We start from the raw sequence: 11,489 nt of genomic DNA on the forward strand, positions 1-11,489 counted from the left end.
AAATAGCATATTAAAAACAGTCAATTGAAGAAGATCCACAAATTATTACTAGTTAAGGTCTCCATATTTCACTCTGACTGACAGAAAGCTTTTGACACACCCTTGAGTTAAGAGTACACAAATGCCATTCATGGCAAGTGGAGATTATTGCCCTCAGTCCTACTGGACTGCAAGTTTGGGACGTGCAACCAGCAGTCACCAACCCTGGTGTCACCACTCTGTAGAAACAATTCCTCATAATGAACTATATAGCACTTAGGTATAAATTACATATTACAAAAAGCCGTTAACATCCTTTAGCCTGCATGTATATGCATACATGGATTTGTGCAGAGCCTGGTCTGCTTTGAGCTTTTTAACAAATGAGCATTTCAATTCCCTTTATTAAACTTTAATTTTAATGTTTGAAATATTTTGAAAAAAATTTCTGCCTACATGTGGAAATGCCTCCTAATGCTTTTTCAAGGAAGACATATTTCTGAAGCACATGCAGGGTCCTAAAAACATAATGAAACCTCTCCTCTTGGGAGCTCTGTCTGCAGACCCTATGAGTAACAATGGGGCAGCATGGACACATCCTCTCTGGTGTCAGGCCTCTTAAGGAAAAGGCACTTCAACAGGTGAAAACTGCTCTTGACTTTACAGAGCATGATGTTATCTTGCATTTGTGGAGACAAAGGGGAGGAGAAGAACCAGCATCTTCCTCACGATCTCCCCCACCATTGCCTATCTTTGGTTTTATACATGATGTTTTCACAGCCATTGTTCTTCCCATGTCCTGGGCACTCCTCTGCAGCTCATCCTCCCATCCGCTTACCCCAGGCCAGGGCAGAAATAGCAAGACCTTACGCACCCCCTGCATCTTTGCTGGCTTGCAGCTCCTCTGTACAGTAGACCTGGAAGCAGTCAATGGTGTCCCCATCATTCACAGCCCAGTAGACGGCAATGGAGGTACTGGTGGCTGAGTTTGGCTCCTGAGGTATGACAGTCGGTGTCTGCGGGACTGAGAGGAAAGTTTCCCATGGTTATACATGCTCCTGCGTTTTCAGCCAAATTACCTACAAATTCATGAGTCAGCCCAATTGCTTATTGTCACTCAGGTTGCATATTTCCAGAGAGCAAATATAGTAGGAAATACAGAATACTGGTGCAGTCTTAGAGCAACAGATCCTCATAAACTAGGAACAGAAAAAAGTATCTGCTCAGCATTGGAATCCCCCTATTTCCCTCACAAGTGTGGACAAAATAAGATGCAGTCCTAGTACTGGGACCACCCAAACCCAGCACAAAGTGTGTGCCTATACCCTCCTCCACAATGATATGTGTACTGATCCTGGAAACGTGGGCAGTGGAAAGGACCTGCCACACCAGGAGGGGATCCATGCAGCGTCTCGGTGCCACTGACAGTAGCAGGGATGTGCTTCAGGCAGAGAAGGCTCTGACTGCACTGGGGAGCAGGAGGCTCCCCACACTCTGGGGTTCACCCCTGCTCTGGGGTGGGCTCCTACTGCACAGGCACAGCTTGGTACTCCTTTCTGCCATGGTCATTTCCCCACAGGCACAGGGGACTGAGAATCCTTGGTTTGCAGGTGAAGCTGAACTCTGCCAAAGCACCGAAACCCCATCGGGCTACCAGGATCATTCTTCACAAGTGCTTCAAAGATTTCCAAGACTCCCCAGCTTTCACACAAACTTTTGTCTCCTGATTGACACAGATCCAGCCCCAGATGAGATATTGTTCGCCTCTGTGATTATGTCATAGAAGAGAGGGAGGGCAAAGAAAGAAGCAAAAAGCCCCAAAAGATGATAATTGTTAAAATGATTGCAGGGAACGAAAATACATGGTTCTATTTCTTCACCCAGTAAATTTCCATATTTCATGAATTCTCTTAGAATTTCAGCAGAAAGCTTTAGTTTTCCTTTCAGTTATCTCCACAGTAATGATGATAATCCCCTGTGGCATGAACAAGGCAAATGCAGATGCTGGCTGTTTCCTTATGATTTATACAGAGAGCTACCAGTACAGTAGCATTACATCTGCTTCCCATTGAAAAAAAAATTATCCTTCTTATTGCTAAAAACAATCCTCATTTTGTCTTTTGACTGCATCTAGAGCTGGCAATTAAGAAATTTATCATCTTTAGGAAAATACTTCCTTTCAGTGGACATGGTGGGGAAACCATTTTTTTCCCCATGAAGTTGCCTAGAAACCACTATTTTTGATCACAGAAACCCCAGAGTTGCAAGATCTATTATTATGCCAGATCTGAACAGAAGCTAGTTTACTGAATGAAACTTCTGAAAAAAATCATAGATCAAAATTCAGTTCAGCAATACTAAGAAACATTTGATTTCTAATTTCCTTTTGCATAATATGAAACAATTTGATAGGAAGCAATTTCAAAACAAGGAGCGAACTATTCTCTTCAGAAACAGAACATTTATGCATTATCCTCTTTTAAGTGGTCCCTTTTAAATGAATTTTAATTTAAAAAAATGATCTATTTGCAATATGAGTTTGGCTACATGGTATTTTTCAACAGAAAAGTGGCATGTGTTTTCATCAGTTCAGTTTTCATTGAGGTCCTGTGGTGTAAGGAAGTTTTCCATCATGTAATCCGTGTGTTTTCCAGTGTAATGAGAAACAATATTTCCTTGGTATTGTGTACTTGAAGGAGCGCAGATACATTCCTCTGTGACTCTATTTGGAACTTGTTACTATCAGCAAAGGTCTTTGCCTTCCAGTACAAAAGGCCAGGACTTGCAGTGGGCTTTGGAAAAAAAAAATTTTTTTAAATTATTCCCACTCTTCTATTCTGAGGCAGAACCTGGGTTCCCCTATGTTCATCAGCATGCTGCAAGGGTTTTTTTTTCATGCTAATACATTTACGAGTGGAAATGGATTACATGAAAGGAGGAAGAATTTGAGGGAAAAGGGCTTTTCATTAGTAGATATGGAAAATTTGGAAATGGAGGGCATTTTGAAGGAAGATATTTCTGAAGTGGTGAAAATAATGTTCTATGAAATTGTTCTGTAAAACATGATTCTTTCTGAAGGAAAAGACATGGACTGAAGAAACCTGGCACAATCACATGCATTTCATCATATGGCTTCAGTCAAATAAAATTCCAAGTGTCTGAAAATGGTCCCCAGTATGTGATAAATTCATAGCCATTCAATTCCAAATCAAGTTTCATGTATACATGTAACTGTTTTCCTTCAGGAAGGTTGTAACCTTGAAAAAACAAACTATCAAACAAATGAGCAAAAACACATCAATTTTTACATCTACTGCTTGCCAAAGTAAAAATCATTATAGCAGTCAAAATACTTTGCAGTAAAAGTGAAGACAGAAAATTAAGTATGTTAGATATTAAGTAAGCATAAAGAATAAGGAGCTTTGAAGATCTCTTACTATGGACAATTATTAATTTGCAGCTTGTCAAAGCAAACTGGTCTGTAGCCAGCAAATTCAGTAGCCAAGGCAAACTAACCCAGAAAGCAGACTTCAGCAGTTTAGGGAAGTAAATGCTGGAGTGGCTTGTGGAAAAAATAAGTATGTGGCTCTGTTCTCCTGTATGACCCTGCCAGCAGGCAGCAGCCTAGGAGAAATGAACGACCGCACCCATGGGACTGCAAGAGGAGGTTTAGGAACTAAGCCAAGAAACACAGCACATTTACACCAGCAAGTTAACTGGCAGAGCGAGTTACAAAAATGGTCTTTTTGTCTGACTTCCTAAAACAATGACACTGAGATAATGCTGCATACACAATGCCTGTCCAGCTTCACCAGAGAAGCTTCAAATGCCACAGGCAAACTCATACACATCTGACAAGGACATTAACATCTCAGATATATTTGAGTTTCTCCAAGTCTAATAAAAGCAGTGGTGTGGAGGAGAGAGACAGTCTCCCCATACTGACACTGCTACTCTCAGCCCTTATTAGACACCAGAGAGTCAGCACAAGGTGGGCACTTCTCCAATGTCCCATTAGTCTTGAAAATTCAGCCAGTGAACAAAGTAACTTAAGGAATCTAAAGCTCTAGTTTCAGTGCTCAGGGACCAAACACATGAGAAAGGGGCTTCCCTTCACAGTCCAGGGAATGACTATGATGGCAGTGGCACATGTGACGATGAATGGGAGGGCACAAAGCATGACAGTGAGATATGAGATCCCTAAACCACTGTTCTCTTGAAAAAGAAACCCTGGAGTGGGGTCCCATTATGAAGAAAATGAATCCACAAAATGGTGCTGAGAAGATCTTTGTTGACAGCTGTTCAGCTGATAGATCTAGATAAGATACCTATATATACAGGCAGAGCAGAAAACCCAGTCAGGCTTTTTAAAGGACATGAAATATCAGACAGGGATAAGTAAACCTCTTTCTCATGTGCAACTTTTACTACCACCGTCCCCAGCAGAGCTGTAATTAATGACTTTCCCTTTCACATCCCTTGGGAATTTCAGGTGCCTCCATTCACCCATGACAAGTCCAGGGAACTCAGCCATCAAACAGCCCCCTGCTCTCATTCCCACAACAAGCATTCTGGGACTGCCACCCTCAGAGGAAGAGAGTTCAGGAGACCCTTTGATTGCTTCTTCTATCTCTGCATGCAAGGAAAAGCAACTTCTTTAGCCTTGGGAGATTTAGAGATCAAGACTTTCAGCTTGTCTGAGGTACAGATGTCTAAATGATGCAAGAATCCCCCAGTTTAGCACTTCTCCCTCTTGCTCATCTTACTGTACCTACTATAAGCCAAACACTTGTGCACAATTAAACTTCATTTTACATTCAACTCTGATTGCTAATTACATGGTTTGCAAATCTACGCTTCTCATATATTCTATTTTTAGCTTCCTGAAATTTCCAAAGTATTGCCAAAATGTTAGCTTTTGTGAAGACAATATCCGGAGTTTCTTACCAGCCACATGTTGTAAGGAGTGTTGGTTGCTTTGTCCTGGACTGTCTGCAAAGTGCTCAAACAGTGAAAAAGCACTGGGCACCTTCTCTAAAGAGACAGTGGTATCCATTGCAGAAAGTAACCTAATTGGAAGAAAACACATATATGTCCATGCAAATTCTTTGTGGTATAGCATAGTTTTCCAAAGGCCAGAAGTAAAGACCACAGAACATATGCTTCTTTGAATACTTCCTGGGAACTTGAGGACAGCATACGAGGAGAAGCTCTCTCCCTGATTTTGAACATTTACCCCATACTACAGTTTTGAATCAGGAGCACAGGGAGAGCGCTTATGGTCTGTTTACACTTAATCCAAGAGAATGTGAATATGTGGAAGCTCTCAGCAAGACTCTCAAGAACACAGGGGTTTGGGCTTGCTAATGCAGTGCCGTTAAAGGTTACAAACCTTAGAGCTAACTACAGCAGCTGACTCCAGAGATGTAATATAAAGCAGCTGCTTGTGACCAGCTAAAAAACATGAGAGGGAAGATAGATTCCACTTAATTAGCCTGTTTTTGCTGGGTTCATTATATGCAAAAAAAAAAGTGAAAATTTTTAACCCTGGGACAGAGGCAAACTCAAGAAAATGGAAGTAGTTCTTTTTTTCAAGGCATCTGAATTTTATATTTCTCCCCTTCATTTTATTTCAGTCACTGAAGTAGTTAATTGTGCATAATTTTGACAAAGTACAACAAATGTAAAATACACTTTAGAAAAACATGCATTGTTAAATGGACTTGTTCTTAACCTATTTTATGTAGACAGGTATTATCAAACTAAAGTAATAACCAAGCCCATGCACCAAGCAGAATAAACTTTATTGTGTTAAGTAAAAAAGTAAAGATAAGTGGACAGAAAGCCTTGGAAAATTGTTTTGTCTCATTTTACCTGTTCTGATCTTATGCAATAAACTAAATGCAGATACATGTCCAGACAGTTTGACTTGCAACAGGTGAATCCAGATTTATAGTTCTAATTCTGGAAATTTATAGAAGCCTTGAAGGGGTGTTTGGCACATTCTCTTCAGATCGCTCTCCTGGGGTTGTAATTTGACTGCAAACTGAAACCCTGGTGTCACTGTTATACCGCAGTCGGTGTCAGCACACATGTCCCTGTGGTGGCTGAGGCAGCACTGACAAGGGTATGTTTGATATGCACTGCACAATGCCCAAGCCCTCTGGGGAAAGTCAGGGCTGGTGGGCTGGGCAGTGTAGTTTGGGGGGCTTGCACAGGAGAAGCCTGCAGCCAACTGCTCTGAATGTTTTGCCTTTACTGTAGAGAATTTTTTTTGGGAATATGGGCTTATGGTTGAACACTTCTCTCATAAAGGATGGGACTCACCAAAATAACTGCCTTGAGAAAATCCCACATGGCAGAGAACTGTTTGTGATTGTATGCATTTACTGGTGTGTACAGGCAGATGCAGTTATGACAAGTCATCAGCCCTGTGACACACCCTGAATCAGGTAGTGCTTGTGGAGAGCCACAGGAAAACATCAGCCCATAGTCTCCTAGCCAGGTTTTGAAATCTACTTTATCTCATTTTTCTGGAGTTGTGTTCAGAAACATAGTCAAACTAGCTGTGTTGCTTTGTGTTATAACCTTTCAGAGACTAAGTGATACAGAACCAGACTAGTGAAAAAAGAAACATATCAGTGGTATGTCTGATCAGTCTAAAAGGTGGAAGCATGGTCACAGTGGTGGTTGTATATGTAGGTATAGTAATAGCTACAAGGACCATCTCTTTAAAAATGTCTGTGTAGAGATTTAAAATTGAGCTGATGTTTTTATGTGCTACTTGTTTAATTAATGTATTACAGAACATGTGCAAAACACTTCAAAACCAGTCAGTTACAGCAACAAGTATAAAGCTGCTTTTCTAAATTTCATTATTTGCAAGGTTTATAAAGGCAGCTCTGATTACTAGTGGTGTGTATGCAAAAGCTCACAAATACTAAATAACACATCCAGCATGCTAGGCCTAGTACTCACTACAGTGCACTTAACCCATACTTCATGTACCTTTTATTCAATTCTTTAGATGACTAGAGAAGAGAAAAGAAATGTGTTAACAGTTTTCAAAACCCCCAAAGTGTTGAAAAGCCAATCATGATAATCTAACAGTCTTTCTACTCTCCACAGATAAAAACCACACAGATTTATTGACTTGAGGTTGGATGGAATGCTGCTCATTCACACCAGCAGAGAATTTATTTCCCTAGAAATATTTGATTTCAAAGTTCTGGCTCAGCAGGGTATTAGAGTATAAATCTCATTTTAAGTGCTTGAGGGGTCAGATTTAAATATGGAGCATAATCAAGTACTTTCTAAAACCAGGACTTTTAGAGAAAGAAATCACTTGCACATTAAGAATAGTTAAATCCAAATTCTGGCTAAAATATGCTTCATAACTTCTTGTTACTAGAAGCCATGTGGGATTTTTACTTATGGAATGAGAGTTTGTCCCATGTGCCAGGAATCTTCAGGTAATGTTTCCTGGCCTGTGAATAAAAAAGTTCCTGTCCTTTATCACTAACAGAAAGCAACAGGGAAATCCAGTAATCTTCACACTCTCACAAAAGAATTACAGATTACAAAGTTGTCTTTTTGCCAAAGCACTGATCCTCACAAAAGCAGGAAAATAGTCTAGATTTTTCAGCCATCCCAAAATAGCAAATATACCACAACATTCACTTGGCTACAGGGTACTACAACATTTTGTGGCACAGAGCAGGGAAGAAAGCCAAATATTGGCATAATTTCTGTAGCTGCTGTGGCATATGTGGGCTGGACACTTGAATGTTGAAAGCTGGCTTATTTTGTGTGAGTGATCAGTCTTTAGACAGTAATTTGAGCTTTCTATTTCTGGCATTCCAAGGTAGTTTATCTGCAACTTCCAGACCACATGCTAATTCCATAAGGGGGGAAGATTATTATCGCAGAAACTCCATCCTCTTTGAGACTGGTAATACACTTGTGGAGAGAAGAAAGTGCTGTTGCTCACTTAAGGACAAGCCTTGCAGCACAAGAACACTGTTGGAGGACCCAGGACCAGTAACACCCTCTGAGCAAAGTTTTAGACTAATGACTGTATGAGTTAGTAGGTCTAGTCCTTCAGATTCATTGGAGATGTTTGTAACATTCAGGAAGGGCCATTACAGCCACACACATCACATGCACAGCCCTCAGCCTATCTCACTGCCATGGTTTCACCACAGCACAGCCCCTCACTGTTTTTCAACAGTAATTATTTATCACAGCCTCAGTAATTTCAGTGCATAAATACTGTCCATCTGCTCATTAAAAAACACCCCAGAACAACAACAACAAAATGCCAAAACAACAACAATACACAAAAAAACCCCTACAGCCCAGAAGCAATTTTGCTTTTCAATTACATTTTCTTGTTTCAAAGATCACTTTCTTGTTGTTTATAATTATACATAATATGTATTTTATTTTTCATATGGTAAAATACCTAAATACTCTAACATCTCTTACTTCTCAGTTATTAATTCTAGATATATTATCAAACTGTCTTTTCAACTTAAAAAATGAACAGGACCATTTTACTAGCATAAGTCATGTTTTTGTCCTGTGCATCCTCTCTGCAGTTCTCTCTGAGAATTCCCACATCAAAACCAAGTGATCCAGCAGTTTCAGAGTGGAATAGCTGAGCTAGCAGGATTTATCTTAAAAAATAATAAATTCATTGAGACCCGAGATACAGAAGTCCTTTCCTAATTAATATCATAAAAGCTATAGCATGAAAGCCAATTCTACTTACATTTAGGAAAACAAATCCATCCACTTCATCTGTTTCTTTTACTGTTGTCTCCAAAGTTTCCTTTGCTGAATCAACAGTTTGCTGGAAATTTACCATCTGCTCATACAGGTACTCCATTTTCATCTTCTTCACTTCCTCGAAGTTCTCTGATTTCTCATCATATTGTGCTACCACTTTTTTAAGCATCTCTTCATTCTGCTTTTCCAATAAGTCTGCATTTTTCTTACAGTTTTCCTGCAGAATAAAATGACAACACTTAATGAATACACAGAAATTCTCAATTACCCATACACAAGCCATCCACCATATTGATTCTAGCACATTGACAATAAGACAATTTTATTTCTGCAGGCAAACTCCTCTGGGAGAAATATCTCTAGAGAAATACATCAATAACAACAACAGCTTTTTTTTTTTTTTTTTAACTATTAGGGTTTAAAATTAAACTTCACAATCTCATCACTGAGAGAGGAAGCCTGACCGAAAAATAGCTAAAAATGCATACTTACAACTGGGGTTAAGACAGTTCTCAAGGCTTAAGAACTTGGGCAATCAGAATTTAAGATACTGGCCAACTAATTTAAATGCATTGCAAGGGATTCTAAATAAAACACTGTGTGAGCTTTTTATGGGCATAAACAAAATTAAGGAACTTTTTCCTTCAGTGTTTGACAGTTACATATTCCACTTTGCAGTAATGTGCAAAAAAGCAATCTTTTTCTACCTCCAAAGTTAACACCTTCCAGTGAACTTCCAGAGAAGTCAATTTGAGGACTGGAACAGCAGCCCATTTTAGTGGAAGCAGTAATGCTGCACAAGTAGGCAACCATATCTTTAAAGTAATCCTGCAGAGGAAAAGAAAACTAGTGTGATAAAACACTGGACTTACCTCGACTGAGTTAAATCGCAATTCAATATCACTCACAAATTCTTCAATCTTCATTGACTTTTCTTCCAGTGCTGTTAGCAATTTACTTAACTGATCCTGAAATTTAAAATGTTTCTGTAACTTAGGCAGGTTATTTTATAAACTTTTTACATAGAATTTATTTTAGGTGAATATTTTTCTTTTGCCATGAGCCACCATTGGAACAATTGCTAAGTAAGTTCAAGTATCACCCTGGCTGCAAAGACAAGCACAGAAATAGCAACTGGAACAGTCACAGAACTGTTTCCAAACCAAAACAAGTGAGCTCAGTTTGATAAGGCACTCTGTCCATACAAGCTGTTGAACATTACGAATTCCAATGCAGCTTTGCCAGAGAGTGAGGGTACTCAGAGCCTCATGAGTGTCCTTGAGAGATCACAGGAACAAGCCCATAAAAAGGAAGATAACAAAAGTAGTTGTGAGGGTAATAGATTATACTGTGTCATGGCTTTTAAAATTAGAATTTGAAAGATAGGTATCTGTCTCTATATAGATCAATATATAGATAAATAGATACACCTTTAGATATGTGTATGTATGTATATATATGTGTGTGTATGTATATATATATATGTGTGTGTGTGTATGTGTATATATATATATAAAAAAATATATAAAATTCCTGTAAATAAGAAGTAATCAAAATCATTGGTTGAGTTATGTGGAAACAAAAGCAGTCCAAGGCACAACAGACATCAGAGACAACTCAGAACTTTTTCTTAGTGCTTCTTGACCTTTTACGAAAATAAGTTGCACAATTGCTCCGGCATTATTAATAATTTATAAAAACACTTAGTTTTAATTTGATGGCGTAAATCTAAAAGGAAGGTTATCTTCCTTTCTAATGACTTCTTATTATGGCAAAATTATACAGATAGCTCTGTAGAAAAAAAAGCACAAGACTTTACATTAATTACAAATGTGCCATTCAAGAATACAATTGAAAGCTCCCTTTAAAAATATTTAGGGAAATCATCAAGATTTGGAAGCAAATTTCTGTTTGTCAGGATGAACTGTAAAATCTGACAAATGCCATCCCTAGCTCATTTAACTTACTGTGAAGCTATGTTCTCACAGTTTTCATGCAACAATAATAAAAAGAGTGAAAAAAATTAAAAATCATGCAACAAGCATTTTGCTATCTTGATGTTTTCTCAGTAATTATACAGAAGTAACAAGAGACATACAAATGCAGTCTCAAAGTAACCTGAGCCCTGAGTGTTAGAAATCATGTGAAACCAGGCCTGTGTTGCAGCCAAATTTAATACTGGCTTCATATCCGTGCTCCACAGCCAGGGAGCGATGTCATGGGATGTTTATTTGCAGCCTGACTCACTGCAATGTGGGTACATTTGAGGGGTGGCTGGGATCTGTGACTTTGTTGCTGACTTACTCATGCCTTGTTATCACTACTAAGTCAAACCTGAATGGCCTTGTACAAAAACCAACTCTACATTGAGCACCATGGAGATGGTTTGCAAGTGCTGATAATTGAAACTGTTACATTGACTCCTACTTTTCATTTTTCTCTTCTACATATGAGGTAATATGATGTGAATGCCACCAATACAAACTCTTCTGGAATTTCAGTAAAATGACACAAAATCTACATTCCTGTCAAATGAATGTGTGCCAAAAAAGTGATCTCACCTTTCATTTACTATAAATATCTGGTAACTAAGAAAGAAACATCTGTATGATATGTTCACTTGCACAAGAGCAGATCTGATATTGGAGAAGTGACATATCACATACATGTTGTTTTCACAAGCAGATCTGTAATTTAATGAGCAATAGCTTCCACAGAAA

At 38.8% G+C, this 11,489-nt stretch overlaps 1 protein-coding gene across 1 annotated transcript in view; it reads right to left on the reverse strand.

Annotated features, from left to right (window-relative positions):
• CMYA5 (cardiomyopathy associated 5) overlaps positions 1-11,489 on the reverse strand; it is a 45,926-nt gene that overhangs the window by 15,261 nt on the left and 19,176 nt on the right. Inside the window, exons 3-7 of the mRNA XM_039709751.1 lie at positions 9,642-9,737; positions 8,753-8,986; positions 6,988-7,010; positions 4,927-5,048; positions 854-1,003 (exon numbers count right to left, since the gene is read on the reverse strand). Coding sequence (XP_039565685.1) covers positions 854-1,003; positions 4,927-5,048; positions 6,988-7,010; positions 8,753-8,986; positions 9,642-9,737 — 625 coding nt within the window. The remainder of the gene's footprint in view (positions 1-853; positions 1,004-4,926; positions 5,049-6,987; positions 7,011-8,752; positions 8,987-9,641; positions 9,738-11,489) is intronic.

The sequence above is a fragment of the Passer montanus genome, unplaced genomic scaffold (genome assembly GCF_014805655.1).
Source record: "Passer montanus isolate IOZ18808 unplaced genomic scaffold, ASM1480565v1 scaffold22, whole genome shotgun sequence".
NCBI lineage: Eukaryota > Metazoa > Chordata > Aves > Passeriformes > Passeridae > Passer > Passer montanus.